Genomic DNA, 22622 nt, shown 5'->3' with positions numbered 1-22622 from the left:
AACTTAGAGTAACAAAGTTACCAATTTTAATTGGTGATCAAATAGGAATATAAAAGCTAGCAAAAAAAAAAAAAAAACCTGGCAACTGTATTCTCTATGACAAGCCCTTGTGATGGAGGTAGAACAGTCCCACAAAAACGTCCAGGCCCTAATCCCAGGAAGCTGTGCATATGTTACTTTACATGATAAAAGGGACTGTGCCGATCTAATTAAGATTATGTGTGTGTGTGTGTGTGTGTGTGTGTGTGTGTATCTCGTGTGTGTGTGTGTGTGTGTGTATCTCTCTCTCTCAAAATAGAGGCATGATCCCAGATTATCTGAGTGGGCTCATTCTAACCGGTGAGCTCTTAAAAGCAGAAAACTTTCCCCAGTTGGAGTCAGAGAGATGAAGCAGAGGGAAAAGTAAGAAAGATTTAAAGTATGAAAGGAACTTAACCCACCACTGCTGAAGGAGGTCACATGGAAAACAAGAGAAGGAATACAGGCATCCTCTAAGAGCGAAGACTGGCCCCTGGCTGGCATGCTGACAGAGAAACAGAGCCCTCAGCCTTACAAGTGCATGGGACTGGACTCTACCAGCTGTAACCAGGATGAGCCTGGAAGTGCACGCTCCCCTGAGTCCCCAGAGCTCAGTCCAGTCAACCTACTGACTTGTGCCTTTCGTGACCAGGTTTAGAGAACCCAGTTGAGCCCAGCCAGACTTCCAACCTATATATCTGTGAGATAAACAGGTACTGTTATAAGCCACTAAATTTGTGGTGATTTGTTATTGCTGCAATAGAAAAGTAATATTCAAATACATATTTCTTAATTTGTGCTTCATTTAATCAAGACAAATTTAAAAGTTAGAATCAGATTATTTTATCACAGTTCTAGCTTTTTATTTCCTCATCAATTTTGTCACTAAAGAGAAACATAATGTTTGAGCGACTAGGTTTTGAACACTGTGGAATGACAATTTTTAAGTTACCAGCTTTAGAAAATGTTTTTTACAAGCCATTTTCTCTAAGCAAGTTTTACATGAAAATGATGACTCAACTGAAGGCAATTCAGTATAAGAGTCTATATATGTTATGTAGACCTGAGTGTTTCTGACGTATTAATTCATGACATGTATTATCAGCTAGTGCTTAAAGGGTTTCAGGGCAGGGAGTAGGGTAATGCTGGAATGCTGTATAAGCTCACTTATTAGGAATATTCATATTAAAAATATTTCTCAAAAAAAAGTATTTCTCATCTCCTGAAATAGTTTCCAGTTTGTTATAGAAAATAACCAACAGAGTAATGGTGAAGTTAGGTGGAAGATCAGCTAGAGTAATTTATACTGGTTTATCACTCTCTTGTAAGTAGTGGTTAGTAATGCACTTCAGTTATACAAGCCTCTCTATGAGCCTTTATCTTTAAGAACTCTTGTATTGAGTGTGTACATTTAAAAGAGCTGAATAGTCTAGGAGAGTTTTCACTTCTATTGTGAAGGACCAGTTTCTACGTTTTTAAAACGTCTTGTAAATTGTGAACCAAGAATTTTATAAAATGTAATAAAACTGTATTATTAAAAATACTAAACGAAAAACCAAGACACAACTTTCTTGAATGGCAGTGCCAAGCCAGCATCAGTCAGTTCAGTTCAGTTCAGTCACTCAGTCGTGTCTGACTCTGTGACCCCTTGAATCACAGCACGCCAGGCCTCCCTGTCCATCACCAACTCCCAGAGTTCACTCAAACTCACGTCCATGCAGTCGGTGATGGCATCCAGCCATCTCATCCTCTGTCGTCCCCTTCTCCTCCTGCCCCTAATCCCTCCCAGCATCAGAGTCTTTTCCAATCAGTCAACTCTTCGCATGAGGTGGCCAAAGTACTGGAGTTTCAGCTTCAGCATCATTCCTTCCAAAGAAATCCCAGGGCTGATCTCCTTTAGAATGGACTGCTTGGATCTCCTTGTAATCCAAGGGACTCTCAAAGAGTCTTCTCCAACACCACAGTTCAAAAGCATCAATTCTTCAGCACTCAGCCTTCACAGTCCAACTCTCACATCCATACATGACTACTGGAAAAACCACAGCCTTGACTAGACGGACCTTAGTTGGCAAAGTAATGTCTCTGCTTTTGAATATGCTATCTAGGTTGCTCATAACTTTTCTTCTAAGGAGTAAGTGTCTTTTAATTTCATGGCCGCAGTCACCATCTGCAGTGATTTTGGAGCCCAAAAATAAAGTCTGACACTGTTTCCACTGTTTCCCCATCTATTTCCCATAAAGTGATGGGACTGGATGCCATGATCTTAGTTTTCTGAATATTAAGCATCAGGCCAACTTTTTCACTCTCCTCTTTCACTTTCAGGGCTTCCCTGGTGGCTCAGAGGGTAAAGTGTCTGCCTGCAATGCAGGAGACCTGGGTTCAATCCCTGGGTCGGGAAGATCCCCTGGAGAAGGAAATGGCAACCCACTCCAGTATTCTTGCCTGGAGAATCCCATGGATGGAGGAGCCTGGTAGGCTACAGTCTATGGGGTCACAAAGAGTCAGACACGACCGAGCAACTTAACTAACTAACTAAGGACTAAGTAATCTTTAATTATTTTTTCTGTGATTTTGCCTTTTGTCCTAAACCCTAACTCCACCCAAACACAGATCAGGAATGAGTATAAAAGATGAAGCAAAAGTCTAATAAGTGCTTAAAGATGAGCACACGACTCTGTGTTAGAGGGTACATTTTGTCCAGAGTACATCTATATAGTTTTAATTTTCACTTTTATGTAGAGGATTTTTAAGTATAATAATGTATACTTACATATAGCTTAGGATTCTTTAGATATATTACATTATATCTAAATATATACTTTATATTTATATATCATATAATTATATGCTTAAATGATATATTTCACAAGCACCTTTATTTCAGGGTAAAGTGAGAAAAGCATTTAGTCCTTTCACACTCATTTTCTATTTAGTCTCATATTGTCCATAAAGCCAATATAACTGATTCCTCCTCACAGAATGAAACTGTAGCCTCCTGATAGAATCTGCAATTAGGGCCATATAGTCAAAGCTATGGTTTTTCCAGTAGTAATATATGAATGTGAGAGTTGGACCATAAAGAAAGCTGAGCATTGAAGAATTAATGCTTTTGACCTGTGGTGTTGGAGAAGACACTTGTGAGTCCCTTGGACTGAAAGGAGATCAAACCAGTCAATCCTAAAGGAAATCAGTCCTGAATATTCATGAGAAGGACTGATGCTGAAGCTGAAACTCCAATACCTTGGCCACCTGATGCGAAGAACTGACTCCTTGGAAAAGACCCTGATGCTGGGAAAGAATGAAGGCAGGAGGAGAAGGGGACGACAGAGGATGAGATGGCTGGATGGCATCACCGACTCAGTGGACATGAGTTTGAGTGAACTCCAGGAGTTGGTGATGGACAGGGAGGCCTGGTGTGCTGCATGCAGGCCATGGGGCTGAGCGACTGAACTGAACTGAATACAATCTGCATTGATGACAGCAGAGGGCACTGTCATGTGAAATGGCCAGTTTTTGTTGTATATAAGAATGCTCCTCAATTAGCAAGTACTAGTTTTGAAAGGGGCTTCCCCAGGTGGCGGTGGCTCAAAGGTAAAGAATCTGCATGTAATGTAGGAGCCGCAGGTTCAATCCCTGGGTCAGGAAGATCCCCTGGAGTAGAGCATAGCAATCCACTTCAGTATTCTTGCCTGGAGAATCCCATGGAGAGGAGCCTGGCAGGCTACAGTCCACAAGGTCACAGAGAGTCAGACACAACTGAAGCAACTTTAACACAATTTTCAAAGAGACTAGGATCTTTGTAATTTGTTTTATATACCCAAACTATTTTAAAATCTAAATTTATTTGTTTTATATACCCAAACTATTTTAAAATCTCAATTTATTTGAATACAAAGTGACATGTTTCAACTTATAAACTGAAACCTGAGTCACAAATTTTTAAAAGTTACCTCTTTTGCATGAATTAGCTAACTGACTCTTTCCTCATAGTATTTCTATTAGTATGCTATTTATATTTAGTTCAAAAGGAAAATAAATAGAATATACTGGTTATAGAATGGTTATAACTTATAAAACTATAAAGGAAAATGAGAAAGTAATTATAAAATTCCGGGTAATACTTTCTTACAGATGGAACTGAAGGGGTTATGACTTAGGGAGTTCAGGAATGCTGATAATGTTTCAATTCTTGACCTATAAGATGGTTACATAGCTTCCTATTTTGTAGCAAGTCATTAAACTGACATATATGTTTGTACACACAAATGTTTAGAAAACATTTATGGTTTATACACACGAAACCAAAATATAGAAAGCCTTACAAAAACTGTATCATTCCTATAAAGTATAGCTGCATGTGTTGGTCACTCAGTCGTGTCCGACTCTTTGCGACCCCACAAACTGTAGCCCACCAGGCTTCTCCATCCATGGAATTCTCCAGGCAAGAACACTGGAGTGGACTGCCATTCCCTTCTCCAAAAGTACAGCTATCCAATACTAAAAAGAAATCTAGGATTAAAGGGTTAATTGATACCAAATAATTTTCTCTAAATGAATTCTCTAATCAGCTCAAAACCCCCACAAAGTTTCTACAAATCACGATAGAGACAGGGTCTCAGAAAACCTCTTGTCATTAGTAAGAGGAAGATCCAAGCAGACCCTTTCCCCATTCTCTTTACTTCTTTGGGGTTTTTTTTTTTTTTTTTTGGTTCTTTTCTTGTATAATTCTTGTGACTCTTAAAGTTTCATGTATTTCCTTCGCTTCATTCCCCGGGGACTTTGTTAATATGGATTTTTTTCAAAAGCATTTTAACTTTTTGAAATGCACAGCAATGGAGTAATTATGGAGTTATATTAGACTGATTATCTACTTTAATGATATGACTGGCAGAAAAAAATATTTGCTCATCATCATCTATTTAAAAATATATTAAATACCTATAATTCAGGCAAAGAAATAAATTTCACATGTTAATTATATTGGGCAAGGAGTAATACAATTTTTACCCTACCTGAAATCACACGCTGTTGTAACTTCTGCTCCTCCACCCAACGCCCGACCTTGAACCAATGCAACACTTATTAAAGGAAGTCTGTATATTGAAGGAAAAAGGAAAAATGGATGTTAATATTTTAAATTCTGATATTAAGCTACAAATATTTTAAAAATGAGATATAGTAGAAACAAAATTATTCATCTATGTTTAGAAAAACAAGCACACCTCAAAGTACAGTAGAATCATTAGCCTGTAAACCATGAGAAGCAAAATAGCATAATAATGAAATTATAATAATTCACACTAAATGCTACGCAAACATCAAAGTGAAGGTGTTAGTAGCTAAGTCGTGTCCGATTCTGTGCCACGCCATGGACTGTAGCTTGCCAGCTTCCTCTGTCCATGGAATTCTCCAGGCAAGAATGCTGGAGTGGGTAGCCATTCCCTTCTTCAGGGGACCTTCCTGACCCAGGGATCAAACCTGGGTCTCCTGCATTGCCATCTTTACCGTTCTGAACCACCAGGGAAGCCCCAAACTGATCAACATACCTCCCCAAATCATTATTTATTTTAAACTTCAGGCATATTGACTTTCTTCCAAATGAACAGCTGTTTCTGTATAACGCAAGCACACCTCATTTTTCTGTGCTTCACTTTACTGGGCTTCCCTGGTGGCTCAGCTGGTAAAGAATCTGCCAGCAATGTGGGAAACCTGGGTTCAGTCTCTTGGTTGGGAAGATCTCCTGGAGAAGGAAAAGGCTACCCTCTCCAGTATTCTGGCCTGGAGAAATTCATGGACTGTATATAGTCCATGGGGTTCCAAAGAGTCAGACACGACTGAGCAACTTTCACTTTCACTTACTGTGCTGGATTAGGCTTTGGCTAACAGTTAGCCAAGTTGTGAATGCAAAGTAAAAGTTCTTGAAGGAAATTAAAAGTGCTCCTCCAGTGAACACATGAAAGATAAGAAGGCAAAACAACTTTATTGCTAATAGGAAGAAAGTCTTATTGGTCCAGATATTAGATCAAATTACCCACATTTCCTTAAGTCAAAGCCTAATCCAGAGCAGTCCTAACTCTCTTCAGTTCTATGAAGACTGAGAGAGATGTGGAAGAGACATAGAAGAAAAGTGTGAAGCTAGCAGAGGTTGGTTTATGAGGACTCAGGAAAGAAGTCATCTCCATAACCTAAATGTGCTAGGTGAAGCAGCAAGTGCTGATGCAGATCAGATGTCAGCTGCAGCAAGTTATCCTGCAGATCTAAGATAATTCATGAAGGTGACGATGCAGACAAAACAACCTTATATTAGAAGAAGATGCCATCTAGGACATTCACGGCTAGAGAGACATCAATGCCTGGCTTCAAAGCTTCAAAGGGCAGGCTAACTCTCGTTTCAGGAGCAGCCTGTTACTAGTTGAAACTAAATGCTTATTCACCACTCTGAAAATCCTAGGGCTATTAAGAATTATGCTCAATCTGCTCAGTTCAGTTCAGTTCAGTCACTCAGTCATGTTCAACTCTTTGCGACCCCATGAATTGCAGCACGCCAGGCCTCCCTGTCCATCACCAACTCCCAGAGTTCACTCAAACTCACGTCCATCGAAGTCAGTGATACCATCCAGCCATCTCATCCTCTGTCGTCCCCTTCTCCTCCTTCCCACAATCCCTTCCAGCATCAGAGTCTTTTCCAATCAGTGAACTCTTCGTATGAGGTGGCCAAAGGACTGGAGTTTCAGCTTCAGCATCATTCCTTCCAAAGAACACCCAGGACTAATCTCCTTTAGGATGGACTGGTTGGATCTCCTTGCAGTCCAAGGGAATATCAAGAGTCTTCTCCAACACCACAGTTCAAAACCATCAATTCTTCGGTGCTCAGCTTTCTTCACAATCCAACTCTCACATCCATACACGACCACTAGAAAAACCATAGCCTTGACTAGACAGATCTTTGTTGGCAAAGTAATGTCTCTGCTTTTGAATATGCTATCTAGGTTGGTCATAACTTTCCTTCCAAGGAGTAAGCGTCTTTTAATTTCATGGCTGCAGTCACCATCTGCAGTGATTTTAGATCCCCCAAAAATAAAGTCTGACACTGTTTCCACTGTTTCCCCATTTATTTCCCATAAAGTGATGGGGCCAGATGCCATGATCTTCATTTTCTGAATGTTGAGCTTTAAGCCAACTTTTTCACTCTCCTCTTTCACTTTCATCAAGAGGCTTTTGAGTTCCTCTTCACTTTCTGCCATAAGGGTGGTGTCGTCTGCATATCTGAGGTTATTGATATTTCTCCTGGCAATCTTGATTCCAGCTTGTGCTTCTTCCAGCCCAGCATTTCTCAATCTACTCAGTGTTTTGTAAATAGAACAACAAAGGCTGGGTGAGCACATCGGTTTACAACGTGGTTTACTGAATATTTTAAGTCCACTGCTGATTTACTGCTCAGAAAAAAACAGATTTCTTGCAAACTAGTACTGCCCATTGACAATGAAATGCACCTGATCATCCAAGAGCTCTGATGAAGGTGTACAGTGAAATAAAAGCTGTTTTTCATGCCTGCTAATACAACATCCATTCTGCAGCCTGTGGATCAAGTAGTAATTTTAACTTTCAAGTCTCATTATTTAAGAAATACAATTCATTAGTCTTTAGCTTCCACAGAGAGTGATTCTTCTGATGGATCTGGGCAAAGTAAATTGAAAACCTTCTGAAGAGGATTCACCATTCGAGATGCTCTTGGAGCTTCCCCAGTGGGCCAGCAGATGAAGAATCTGCCTGTGATGCAGGAGACCCAGGAGACTGGAGTTCGAGCCCTGGGTTGGGGAGATCCCCTGGAGGAAGACATGGCAACCGACGCCAGTACTCTTGCCTGCAAAATTCCATGGGCAGAGGAGCCAGGTGACACTATTAAAAACATCTGTGATTAATGGGAAGAACTCAAAACATCACCATTAACTGGAGTTTGGAAGAAGCTGATTCCAAACCTCTTGGATGACTTTGAGGAGTTCAAGACACCATTAGAGGAAGAAACTGCAGATGTGGTGGAAACAAGAGAACAAGAAGTAGACCTTGAAAATGTGACTGATTTTGCTGCAATCTCATGATAAACTTTAACAGATGAGGAGTTGCTTCTCATGGATGAGCAAAGAGAGTGGTTTCTTGAGATGGAATCTATTCCTGGTGAAGATGTTGTGAAAATGATTGGAATGATAACAAAAGATTTTAAATATTAAAAAACATATTTGATAAAGCTGCCACAGGGTTTGAGAGGACTGACTCCAATTTTGAAAGAAGTTCCTCTCTGGGTAAAAATGCTGTCAAACAGCACTGGATGTTACAGAGAAATCGTTCATGAAAGGAAGAGTCAACTGAAGCTGAAAACTTCACTGTTGGCTATTTCAAGAAATTTCCACAGCTATCCCAACCTTCAGCAACTATCACCTTGATCAGTTAGCAGCCATCAATACTGACCCTGCACCAACAAAGAGATTAAGATTCACTGAAGGCTCAGACGATGATTGGCAATTTTTAGCAATAAAGTGTTTCTAAACTAATATGTACATTTTAAAGACATAATGCGATCACATACTTAACAGACACAGTACAGTATAAATATAACTTTCATATGCACTGGGAAACCAAAAAATTCTGTGACTTGCTTTATTTTGATACCACTTTGTTGTGGTGCTGTGGTACCCAACCTGCAGTATCTCCGAGGTAAGCCTGTATACAGGCTTCCCCGGTGGCTCACATGGTAAAGAATGTGCCTGCAATGCTGCAGACCCAGGTTTGATCCCTGCGTCAGGACAATCCTCTGGAGAAGGAATGGCAACCCACCCCAGTATTCTTGCCTGGAGAATTCCATGGACAGAGGAGCCTGGCGGGCTACAGTTCACAGGGTCCAAAGAGTTGGACATGACTGAGTGACTAACAAGCTTGTAGAGAGCTCCTGGAACTTCTAAGCACCTGACAACTGGGAATTCTTCAGTGTGCTACAGTCTTAGTCGATTTTTGTTGATATCAAATTATAGACGGGAAAATTAAGGCTGTATCAAAAAGGAAGAAATGTGGTATGGAAGGTTCCTACCAAAAATCTTTCATTCCTCATTGAAATGATCCAGAGACTGATCCTACATAAAAGAATGGTTCTGAAGTAAAAATACTCTTCACCTTTCATGTTTGCAAAGACCCATTTTGCAGAACTGTGTATTGAAAGGTGAATTTAAAATGTTTCAAAAATATATAATTTTTTGCAGGTCTAACCAAAATGAAAAGATACAGGTCTTAAGAAATTACACGTTTCTTAACACACACTGCTTCCAAAAAAAAAAGGATTACCTAAAGAAAAAAACTTTTAAGATTTACTTAAGAAAAGGTCAAATGTGGTAAGAAGTAGGTGAATAGGAACTAATACAATGAAGATCACTCTTTCTAGACTCTCATATATAAACAGTAACAAAAATACATTCATGTCCAATAAATAAGTGTCCTAAACAAGTATGAATTTCCTTAGTTTCCCTGAATTTTAACTTTTTTTACATTCAGAATATGGAACTAGAAAGCTAATCACCCCAATCATATCATAGTTTGTAACCCCAAATGCATAATAACAGGAGCCAAATTTTTTCCCTTTTCTTCCTCTTCTAGGTGCAAAGTGAATCCATCTTTCTCAGAAATACATAAAAGCTTTCTCTCTCTTTTGTCTCTCTCCTCTCTTTTTCTCTCTCCTTGTGGATGTAGATCACTTCACTATACATTCTACTAATTTTGAATATTAGATTATCTTTATGCATCTTTTCTGCTCTAGTATCAGTATTTAACTTTCACATGTCTATCTTAAATATATCCGGGTTATAACTAAATACAAACTCTTTAAGGAAAAGAGCTAAGTCTTAAACTCTTTTTACCTCTCAAGGTTCTTATTTTTAAAATATTTGTATGTACCTCACTAACACCTAATTATATGACTGTCCTTGATGGCAAAAATAAATAGTTCATCATTAGAATAAATATGAACCAGAATATATGAATATTGAATTCATATATTCTAAATATGAATAGACTATCAGTGACTGTTTTTTAACTAGCGCAAAGCATAGACTAATAAAGAGTTATTTGGGGTTTTTTAGAAATTGTGTTTTTTAAAATTATTGCCTTTTTATTTTTTAAATTATGAAAATATAACTTTCTTATAGGAGACTTGGAAAATACAGAACAAAGTTACATACAGTTCTACTATATATTACAATTATTTTTTTAATAGATAAAGATTTTTAGTTGGAGTTTCACTAGCAAACTCTCAAAAATTAATGGACTGAACATACAAAAAAGTAGAAGGATACAGTAGACCTGAAAGGCACCATGAACCAATTCAACATAATTAAGATTCATACAATTTTCACACAATAGGAGGATACAAATTCTATTCAAGTTCTCATAGACTATAAACTAGGAGGCCCTGGAACATATTAAGGGACATAAAACAAGGTGCAAAAATTTCATGGTCTAAAGGTATCAAAATCAAAGTCTGTTCTCTTACCACTGTGGAATGATGCTAAAAATCAGTATCAAAAGATATTTGAAAATAACCCATGTATTTTTAAGTACCATGTGACATTTACCAAGAGAGATCTTTGACTTAGCCACTGAAAGCCTCAATAAAGTTAGAAGACTGAAAAAACACGGAGGGTGGTTACAGAGAAGAAAGCATAGAAATCATGTTTTAAAAACAAAGATACATTACCTCATAAATCGTGTTAAGGTGTTTTGCATGAACATGCATACGGCCATTCCATCCTTTAAATAAGAATAAACACAAAGACACAATGTAAATGTTTTACGTAAGAAATTAAAAAAAAAAACTTTTAGGATTTAGAAAGTAATAGAGCCAAAAATAATGAAATTTTTAAAATGAGGTTTTCATTTAAAAACTCTTTGAAGCTGTCTGAAATGCAAATGATATTGTATTTATTATGTTGATCTTCAAGGGTTTTTTGAATTCAGCTTTGTATGAGGTATTACCATGGACTTAGGTGTGTAATGGAGAAGGCAATGGCACCCCACTCCAGTACTCTCGCCTGGAAAATCCCATGGACGGTGGAGCCTGGTGGGCTGCAGTCCATGGGGTCGCTAAGAGTCGGACATGACCGAGCAACTTCACTTTGCCTTTTCACTTTCATGCCTTGGAGAAGGAAATGGCAACCCACTCCAGTATTCTTGCCTAGAGAATCCCAGGGATGGGGGAGCCTGGTGGGCTGCCTGCCATCTACGGGGTCACATAGAGTCGGACACGACTTAAGCGACTTAGCCGTAGCCGTAGGTGTGTAAGAGTCAGGTCTCAGAAAAGTGTAAAGTTCTATTCAGGGTAATTTGGAAGGACAAGGCATAAGACATGCCCACCTATTATCCCAAATTCTGATCCCCTAAGAATATAAACATATTAAAAACAAATTTCTTAATGGTAGTATAAACTCATTGCCTCTTCTTTTTACCCTCATATGCTTTCTTAAACCAAGTATAATGTGGTCTTCAGCCTTCTCTCAAAAGACTTTCCTCAAAGGTTTCTAACAATCTCCTATTTGTTAAATTAAATGGCTTTTCCTTATTCTCATCTTCGTCTGTATCTCCATAACATATAGCATCTTCCTTTGACCAGTTTTTTCATTTGGATAGTCTCAGTTTCTAGCGACACTTCAACTCCCAATCCTCTTCCTAACTCTTTGATTACCATATTCTAGTTTTCTTCTTTGTCTCTTTTTTATTCAGCTAAATACATGTTACCGAAAATCCACTCCATGACCCTCTTTCTCTCCCTTATCTACACTTTCTTCCTTGGAAGTCTCATCCATTCCATCGCTTCAACTAGTGTTTCCTTTAGAGTACCAAAGCCTGCTAAGAGATTTCACATTCTGCCAACGTTTCAAATTTGGCATGGCAAAACAACCGGTTATGAAAAAGCTGACTTTTAACCCGAGTATCACCACATAATAAAAAAATAAACTTGAGCAAGTCATAACAATGAACTTCAGTTTTCTTACACAATAAGGAAGGAATGAAAAATTTTAAAGACTTGTTCCATTTGATTTAAAGAATGGTTAGAAAGATGAAAATGTACCTAGATGCTTTGTAATAGATCAGAGTTCTGAATTAACAGGAATGGTTTTTCTAGTCCAACAGGTTCAGAATTCTTGGCATTATCTTTAACTCCTCCATTTCAGTTTTCCTGTGTTTGCTGAGTTACCAAGCATGTCTCCTCAATCCTTCTTTTGAAATATTTCCAATTTAAATCCCTTCGTCTTCTATTTTCACACGTTTGAACTTGTGTTACTCATGCTTAGATTATTACAACAGCCTTGTTTCCTAACTGGCCTCTCTGTATTTGATTTCTTTTTCCTCTGTAATGTTATTTTGCATCCTGCCTGAAAAACCTCCTTATAGGATGATAATTTCATATCACCAATAAAATAAGGTCAGAATTCCTTGGGAAGGATTGATCCCAAACTATTTTACCAACTTTATTAACTACTGTACCCTTCAGTCAAGCATCCTGACTTCTTCTGCAACAAGCTCTTTGCCATTCCTTTAACACCTTACATTTATTGTTGTTCTATGTCTTGGCTCACATCATTCCCACTATTTGGAACAGCTGGTCCTTTTCTCTACCTATTTCAAGGAATGCCTGAATCAAACATTTTTTTCAACAAGATTTTCTAAATCCCAGAGTAACAGCTTTTTCCCTTTGTGTTTCTGTAGTATTTCCCTTTTCTAACTTAACTAGAGAATTTATAGATTGTATACATTGTATTTAGATTTATTATTAGTCACATCATCTATACAAGATAAAGATAGGGAACATGATCAGTAGAATGTGGCCCTCGTTCCCAGTCTTCAAAAATCTTGTGAGAAAACAGAAATGCGTCATGCATCAAGGTACAGTACGTTAAGTATTCTGAGAAATGCTTAAACAAGCTGAGAATAGTGGCAAATAAGAAACAATTCACTGGGTTGGAGTAGTTGAGGAGGCTTTACAGAGGAGAAGAGGAGATGGCATTTGCTAGATAATTTGAGGCTGACAAAACGCATTCTTTATCCTCAGAAGCCAGCACTGTAATCAACGTTCTGCATATAGTATGTGCTTGTTGAAGTTAACTGACTCAGATGAATTTGAGATGGAGAACTACGTCGTTTCACAAAACAAAGGCAATCAATGAGTAGTAAAAAACAGTATGATACCGCTGGGAAGAATTTGGGAAGAGCCAAAAGGAGGGAGGAGATGCCAGCCCATAATATGTTCTGCCAACCTCCCAGAAATCCTTTTGCTGGACACCATCGAGACTGAGAGATGTATGTGCTGCCAGGAATCAGACCAAATATGGATATAAGTAAGATGAATGGCTGGAGATAACCTGGAAAGCTAACTCCCAGTTACAAGAAAACCTGAGACCAAGAGCCATGTGGCAGAGCAGCTCTCCTGGGTTCCTTTACCCTGCTGTTCTCTGCCTGGCATCCCTTCCCAATAAAGCATTTTGCTTTGTCAGTATGTGTGTCTCCTTGGACGATTCATTTCCGAGTGCTAGACAGGAGCCCACTCTTGGGCTCTGGAAGTGGTCCCCCTTCCAGTAAGAGAACCATAAATGAGCCTTCCTTTTTTTTCCCTAAGTGCCTGTTGTATGAATTTACTAATTTCCTCAAAATACACAGAAGGGTTTTGAGAAATTTATAACAGCTTCTCTACAAGTCAATAAGGCCACAATGGAACTGTACAATAATCACAACAAAAGCAAAGAAGTTAGACAAGAACTTTGAGGTTGCTGCGAAAATTTAGGCAACAGAGAAATGGGGGGCAACAGACTGGCAGAAACTTAACAAGGGAAGTCACTGGACAAAGGAGGATACTTACTATCTTCAAGGTACATAGAGAAATATACAGGTTTCTAAAAGGCCCAACGTTTCTCGAGGCATCAAACCCATTCACTGCAGAGTAAGAAGGTTTTTATTTCCCCCTATCTGAAAGCTTCAACTGGACTTTTATTATTTCTGCCCTCTGAAAAAAGACTTCTCAGAGTCTACAGCACATCTGCAGCATCAAGTCACATCTTAGAAATGGGTTAATACTGCACTAGACTTTTTTCCTCTTTTATTCTTTTTTTCTGTTCCATAACTTTTCAGGGCTAATTCATCTCTCTGCTTGGACCATCTTAATGAAGGATTAACTGTCGAATAGGAACAATTAGGGACTTCCCTGGTGGCCCAGATGGTAAAGAATCCGCCCGCAATGCAAGAGACCTGGGTTCGATCCCTGGGTTGGGAAGATCCCCTGGAGAAGGGGACAGCTACCCACTCCAGTATTCTGACCTGGAGAATTCCATGGACTGTATAGTCCATAGGAGTGGCAAAGAGTCGGACAGTAGTGAGTGACTTTCACTTTCTTTCACTGGAACAATGAGAGCTTTTTTTCCCTGCTCATTAACAAAAGGGTATCAAAATGAAACCAACCTCTTGAGACCAGGTCCTAAAGAAAAAAAGGAAAAAAAACTACCGATAGATAAGCAAATACAATGCTGATGACTGTTGATTCTGAGTACAGGAGGGTTTCAACATATTAGTCTGAAAAATAGAATACTGCCTATCTTATCGGTAATCAAAGGATGGAGCAATCATCAGCGATTACAGTCAACCCTGATGGTGAGCCCTGAGGGAGCTTAGCATGGAAACAGGGAACGTACCCCCATCAAGCAGTCGCCACTCCCAACAGTGCAGCTTGAGGGAGCTCAGGATGAGAAAACAAGATGGCCCCTACAGCTGAGGTGCATACCAAAGGAAATGATTTCAGTGGGCCCAGACTCTCGAACCCACCCATACACAGAAAAGCGCTGAATTCCTTAACTTCAGATGTCTGGCTTTCTTTAATTAACAAGAATCTCCTGACTACTTGCACTTTGTTGCAAACACACCCATATATCTTGGCTCCCCTTCACAGCCTCAGAGCGATTTCTCAGGGTTATGAGATACTGTCTCCCCTTAGGTTTGAAGTCCTAAGAATGTCCGCAGAATAAAATGTTAACTCGCAACTTCTAGGTTGCCCATCTTCTTTCAGTTAATAAGTCTACTTTTTTTAGTATTTGGTAATTTTCATTAGCAAAATATTTTTCAAAGCTTTGAAAAAACACAGTGGCAAAAACATCAACACAATTATCTTTTTCAAAAAAAGGCATTTAATAATCACTTTTGAGTGCCTTATTAATAATCTGAAAGAAAAGCAATTCAATTACTAAAATCATCATCTATTGTACTTTTCCATCCTCAGAAGAGTGAATTCACCAAACAAGCAGATGCAGCGACACGTCTCTGAGAACAAAGAGTAAGTATGCGAGATAAAAAGAGCTTTGTTCAGAAAAAGGCTGTCTATAACTTTAAGTCATGTTAAGCATCTCAGAATCTCTTAGCTGTGAGGGACAGGAATGTTCACATGTGCAACTGCAACTCATAAACATGTATGAGCCTCAAAAATCCCAAGGCCATTTAAAATTTCAGTTTTACACATTTATAGTTACTTTTCAGGCATATAGGAATAAGCTCTATATGAGAAATGGAAACAGTTATCAGGACTTTTATTTAAACTGTTTCTAGTTCTTATTAATTTGAAAGTCATCATGTGACAAATACACCATGCATGCATGTACATTACACGTGTGTGCTAAGTCATGTCTGACTCTTTTACGACCCCATGAACTGTAGTCTGCCAGGCTCCTCTGTCTATGGAATTTTTCAGGCAAGAACACTGCAGTGGTTGCCCCTTCCTCTTCCAGGGGATCTTTCTAACTCAAGGATCGGACCCACGTCTCCTGCATCTCTTGCATCGGCAGGTGGATTCTCTATTACCATGCTGATGACTGTTGATTCTGAGTACAGGAGGGTTTCAACATATTAGTCTGAAAAATAAAATACTGCCTATCTTATCGGTAAACAAAGGATGGAGCAATCATCAGTGATTACAGTCAACCCTGATGGTGAGCCAATATGAACCCAATATTGTTCATAAAGAGAATTTATTCAAATTATTTATTTCTACGCTATATATTTCCTATAACCATGACTGAAGATATTTCATAGAAGTATAATAAAGGATTCACCTACACAAGACAATATTTTGAAATAAGGTATTTTAAAGCCAATCTGGGCCTGAAAAATAACACACTGTAAAGCAGAATCACAATTCCAGGTGGGTTTTTTTTGTTTGTTTGTTTGTTTTTTATCAATATTGGCAGATGTGCGTGACTACAAGGGATGGACACCTGCAGTCCTATTTAAGCACTGGGGTCACAGCACCCGAGTTCCCAGCTGTAGATCAAAATCCACACTCACTCTACTGCAAACATTCAACATGTTATCTGGAGAAGGTCCTCACTGGAAAGAATAAACTTTATTAAGTGATATCTTATCTGAAGTCTGATATTTTCCTACCTGATTTACATCAGGCCCACTATATATATGTGAAACATTTAGCATGTTTCCACTTGTAGTTTTTACATATATAGCAGAAAAAAAAAATGCTGGCCACATGATCTAAAGAGACAGAAACAACCTTCTAACTAGAAGAAATAAAAATAACTTCGCATTTTTAGGGATGACTTCCTATCTGACTGAAAAGGTCAGGCCACTCAAGGTGGCTCTTCTCTGGCTCTCTGTACGTCCCTTCCTCAACCACTGCCTGCTTCACTTACACCCTGCTCACATGGCTGGCCTTCCTGCATCCCTGCAAGTCACTGTCCTCAAAGGTGTGGTGAGGGGCATTCTGCTAGTTTCCCTGGTAACCAATGAGCCAACATGAAGCTAATTCCCCTTATCAGGGGCTCCCCTTTTCCATGAAGCAAAGACTGTCCTGCCCTGTCTGCCACAGCTGGTGGGGTGCTGCTTCAGGACTTTGCTTCAGACATGTGAGTTCCCCCTTTCCACTGGCCCACTGACAGCTGTCACTGACTCCAGGCTCTTTCTTTGGTCTTGCGGCTGGGCAAGTGCAGGCTTTCCAGGCCTGAGAGTACAGCCCAACACTGACTTATACCAGACCCACAATTATCTACCATTACTATCTCATTCTATCTTTATAGTGTCTTTTGTGAACAGAATAAGATGTCTAGCAACAGAATCATTCTGCTGCTGCTGCTGCTAAGTCGCTTCAGTCATGTCCGACTCTGCGACCCCATAGACGGCGGCCCACCAGGCTCCCCCGTCCCTGGGATTCTCCAGGCAATAACACTGGAGTGGGTTGCCATTTCCTTCTCCAATGCATGAAAGTGAAAAGGCAAAGTGAAGTTGCTCAGTTGTGTCCGACTCTTAGCGACCCCATGGACTGCAGCCCACCAGGCTCCTCCGTCCATGGGATTTTCCAGGCAAGAGTGCTGGAGTGGGGTGCCATTGCCTTCTCTGCAGAATCATTCTAGAGGTGAAAAATTATAATCAAATGACCTGCAGGCCCCATAGTAAAATTACCTGTAAAGCCTGGGTAAGAATCCATATATTCAGATTGCCAGCTTAGTATTCTTGATAGGGATAGAGTAAAGGGACAAAGCAAGTGGTTAAATATTTAATCCCAGGAGGGGATTGTAAATAAAACCAAAGCGTGGGAGAGCCAGTAAGTTAATGATCATTTAACACAGCAGTTTTGCTTCACCACGAAACCAAACAGGCTTCCTTAGCAGCAAAACCATGCAACAGACACGTAACATGTGCCCCAAAATAACAAAATAACGGTGGAATGAGACCCACCTCCTGCCCAGTAAGCTCAGTAAGTTAATGATTTCTATGATACGGTTCTCTATACACAGTAAAAACAAAAATATAAGGAAAAGGTGATATTACACTGAAACCTGAGATGATTTACCATACTTTAGCATATGTTAGCACCTTTTTGCTCATTTCCATTGCACCATGACAGTGCCAGTTTGACCACATAGGGACAAGAAAAATCCCCCACCCAACATGGAAGAGGAACTATAAGGAAGACGGTGGTCTTCTCCCTGTCTTCACTTTTCCTTAGATTATAAAACTGTAGCCTACTCGGTTCTTAGGCTGGCACCCTCCTGCCTGCCAGAAAATGCTGAAACCAACTTTCAAATACAAATCTATCAAAATTACAAAAAGAGAGATCTTTCCTCATAGATATTATGCAAACTGAAATCCTTATACTACATAGAGTGGTGCAAGAGCTGTCCAATAACATTAAAACATTATTACCTACATACAGTTCACATTTATCATTAAATGGTAACAGATACATTTTTCTCCCTTTTTCCTCTCTCTCTCATCTGCTTTTTTTTACTTTTTCCTGCCTAGGGAATGTTAGTGGAGGGTTGAATTCAAGAAAAACAGCTTCCATGGAGGACAAATACTGACAGATGATTCAGACTGCTTTTCTGTCACCATAATTCAAAAGCAAATGTTTCAACTCCCAGCATTTGTTGGAGCCTACCAAGTGCCAAAGCCTTGCTAAGTATCTTATATATGTACTCGTGCAAAACTCCATATCATGAGATGCTAAAGGGCTTCCACTTAAAAAATTCACATCCTTGCTGGTTTTAATAGTGGACGTTTTATTGCTAACCTTCCTGTCCTTCATTTTTTTCCCATTTCTTGACAGTATTACAAGCTAATCTTTAAGATGCAAAATAAAAACTCTGATCTTTGGAAAACTATTAGAAAATAGCTGTCATCATAATAACCAATAAGTAGAATATAAATATCTTAGCCATAGATGGCTGACAAACATGTAGAATCTACTGCATAACTGATATAATACTTGCCTCTGGAGTTCCTAGTGCTTTCACAGCATTCAGATCAGATCCTGAGGAAAAAGTATTTTTTGCCCCACGGACAATGAGACCTTTCCCCTCTGTCCAATTTTCCAATTCAATCACTTTTTCCAGAAGTTGTAGCATCATAACACCTGCCAGAGAGGGGAGGGGGTATCACAGACACATAAAATATTGGACAAATAGAAATAATTTAGAAACTGTAAGGTGTCAAACAAGACTTTTAGATCACAAATTTTACAAACACTGAATGTCTATCAAATGCCTATAATGACGGTACTGAGTATATATGAAAAAGATAAGCATGACAGTCTCTCTGCTTTAAAAACTTACAATTTGTTAGTGATCTCTCTCTCTCCCCCCCTTAATTAAGAAACCACATAAATATGTGGTTAGGTAGGGAAAAAACGCTGGCCCTGAGTATGAGAAACATATACCAGTAGTTAAACTAATCTTATTGATTCTGTGAAATAAACATAAGAGATGAAATGGACCATGAAGAGTATCTGCTTGGGTGATCTTCAGGCAAGGACCTGAGAGTTGTGAGTGTAGGGCCCATTCATCATCTCTCAACCCAACCCAACCCCATCACTCTAATCAAAGTAGCTCTGCTTGTATTAGTTTTAAACACTAGGCATCAAATTAATACTTGTTTCCATTTGAATAAAAAGCTTTACTGATATAAATCATAAAGTACAGCTATTCAGTAGTTAGTAAAAATTAGTAGCTAGCTACTCTAAAATCTCTACAACAGTCTTACCTTTCTAATTTAATTTTTTTCTAGGCTCATGTAAAAGTTGCCTTTTATTCTCTGAACCAATTGAAGGTATGGAGCTGCACTGTCCAATGCAGTAGCCACCACCCACATGAAGTCCCTGAGCACCTGAAATATGGCTAGTCTAAACTGAGATGTGCAGTAGTGTAAACAGTTTATGGCAGGAAAGAGCTCTCGACAGGAAGCCCCTTCTGCCTTGTCACTAACCTTAGGCCAGGCAACCCCATCCTCTACTCATCTCTGGCCTTAGGCACAACTATCAGATCTCTGGATGACACAATACATTGCCTAACCTGTTGGTTCTTTCCATAGATCAGAGAAGTAGAGATGAAGAATAAGTAACAGAGGACTAGATCTCTTCCCTAGCTTCTTCTTCAGAAATCTGAAGAACAAATCTGTGCAAACAAGCTGAGTGAACGAGAGCATCTAAAGAAAAGTCACAAGAAGTCGACAAGCCAGCACACAGTGTGGGATGGCAATGACTCAGACACCGTATCTCAGAGACTGAGATTACGTCCCCTTCTTCCTTTAAAACTTTCATGGCTCAACAGAATCTTCAGAGGTGGTTTTTGTGGGACACTGAGTCCACCATCTCCCCAAACTGCCAGCATTCTGACTAAAAGCAACTTTCTTTCCTAATAACACTTGTCTTGAATGCTGATTTTTGAGTAGCAAGCAGCCAGACCCAATTCGCTAACAGTGGTGTAAAATACATAGCAGATTTCAAAGACTTGGTATGAAAAAAAGAGGAAACTATCTCATTGATACTTTTTATATCAATCACAAGTTGCAATATTCTGAATACACTGACTAAACACAATATTATTAAAATTAATTTAACCCTTCTTTTTCCTTTTAAAAATAGGGCTACCAGAAAATTTTAAATGATATATATATAGCTGACGCTTGTGTCCTACATTATATTTCTATTCGTTAACATTAATAGCAAGAGATATCTCTGAATTCTGCTGAGTGTAAAGAAAAGTCATCTTACGTTTAAAGACCCATCATTGATAATTTACAAAGTTTACAGTCTATTGAATTATGTCTATAGTTATGATTATATAAAGACACATAAAACTTTATTGGGATATTTTTGAACCCAATATTTCAAATGCTACTACAAAATATAATTCACAACCCCCTCCTTCCATGAAGCATATAACTGATAAACAGAGACTGCCAAAACCACCTTGAAACATGAGTGCTGGGCAGTCAGCAAGGCTATTCATTGGCTTCTGTATTACATCATGGTAGAATAACACAAATTTGAGCTTTGGCAAAAAATTACAAATTATCCAGGTCCTGGACTTTGAGGTCTCTTAAATGTAAAATTCTTATATGCCAAGAGTGTTGCCTAGCAATACAAAGTATTTACCTGTATCTCAGAGTTAGAAAAGGGGCAGCAAATAGGCAAGTGCAGCACTTTCACTGATTATTAGAATTACATGGTTAAAATGACAGTCTATTTTAGTTCACAAAAAAATTAAACTAAATTTGTTTTTTCATTTTAGGCTTTTCTCTTTAGTTTTTAATCTTTGAAATATCCTTCCTTTTGTCTCCTAGTGACAGCTGAACACAAATGAAGTTATTAAGCACTTAAAATTTCCATGGAAAAAATAACCAAGCTCAATTTGATTAATTTTATCAACATCTGTATTCATATATTTAAAAAAAATTAAAATATACACAATTAGCAAAAAATGTTCTTAGTTCAAACAAGACAATGGTGACCACTCTCACCACTATTATTCAACAGAGTTCTAGAAGTACTTGCCATAGCAATCAGAGAAGGAAAAGAAATAAAAGGGATCCAGATTGGAAAAGAAATAGTAAAAATTCTTACTGCTTACAGATGACATGATACTATACATAGAAAATCCCAAAGATATTATCAGAAAATTACTAGAGTCAATCAGTGAATTTAGTAAAGTCACAGGATACAAAATCAATCAATACACAGAAATTATTTACATTCCTATATACTAACAATGAAAAATCAGAAAGAGAAATTAAGGAATCAATCCCATTTACCACTGCAACAAAAAGAATAAAATACCTAGGAATAAATCTACCTAAGGGAGACAAAACAGCTGTATACAGAAAACTATAAGACACTGATGAAAAAAATCAAAGACAACATAAACAGATGGAGAGATGTACCATGTTTTTGGATTGGAAGAGTCAATATTGTGAAAATGACTATACTACCCAAAGCAATCTACAGATTCAATGCATCCCTGTCAAAGTACCAATGGCATTTTTCACAGAACTAGAACAAAAAAAAAAATCTCACAATTTGTATGGAAACACAAAAGACCCTGAGTAGCCAAAACAGTCTTGAGAAAGAAGAATGGAGTTGGAGGAATCAACCTTCTTGATTTCAGACTATACTACAAAGCTATAGTCATCAAGACAGTATGGTACTGCCACAAAAACAGAAATACAGACCAATGGAGCAAGATAGAAAGCTCAGAGATAAACCCACATTACCTATGGGCACCTTATCTTTGACAAAGGAGGCAAGAATATACAATGGAGAAGACAGTCTCTTCAATAAGTGGTGGTGGGAAAACTGGACAGTCACATATGAAAGAATGAAATTAGAACACTTCCTAACACCCATACACAAAGATAAACTCAAAATGGATTAAAGAACTAAATATAAGACGAGAAACTATAAAACTCTTAAGAGGAAAACATAGGCAGAATACTCTTTGGCATAAATCATAGCAGGATCCTCTATGACCCATCTTCTAGATTAAGGGAAACAAACAATAAAAAAACAAACAAGGGGGACCTTATAAAACTTAAAAGTTTTTGCACAGCAAAGGAAACTATAAACAAGGTATAAAGACAACCCTCAGAATGGGAGAAAATAACAGCTAATGAAACAACTAACATAGGATTAATCTCCAAAATAGATATGCATTTCATGCAGCTCAATACCAGAACAACAAACAACTGAATGAAACAGTGAGCAGAAGACCTAAACAGACATTTCTCCAAAGAAGATATACAGATAG

General features: G+C 38.5%; 1 protein-coding gene across 7 annotated transcripts in view; it reads right to left on the bottom strand.

The window, feature by feature from the left end:
- ECHDC1 (ethylmalonyl-CoA decarboxylase 1) overlaps positions 1-22622 on the bottom strand; it is a 56651-nt gene that overhangs the window by 9935 nt on the left and 24094 nt on the right. For all 7 annotated transcript variants that reach the window (XM_013966361.2, XM_005684476.3, XM_013966362.2 and 4 more), the window contains 3 exons: positions 18813-18955; positions 10757-10809; positions 5031-5111 (listed from right to left, as the gene is read on the bottom strand). In XM_013966361.2, the coding sequence (XP_013821815.1) occupies positions 5031-5111; positions 10757-10809; positions 18813-18955 (277 nt within the window). The remainder of the gene's footprint in view (positions 1-5030; positions 5112-10756; positions 10810-18812; positions 18956-22622) is intronic.

The sequence above is a fragment of the Capra hircus genome, chromosome 9 (genome assembly GCF_001704415.2).
Source record: "Capra hircus breed San Clemente chromosome 9, ASM170441v1, whole genome shotgun sequence".
NCBI classification, from domain to species: domain Eukaryota; kingdom Metazoa; phylum Chordata; class Mammalia; order Artiodactyla; family Bovidae; genus Capra; species Capra hircus.
Note: the sequence above shows the minus strand (reverse complement) of the source record. Positions and strands in the feature narration are given on the sequence as shown.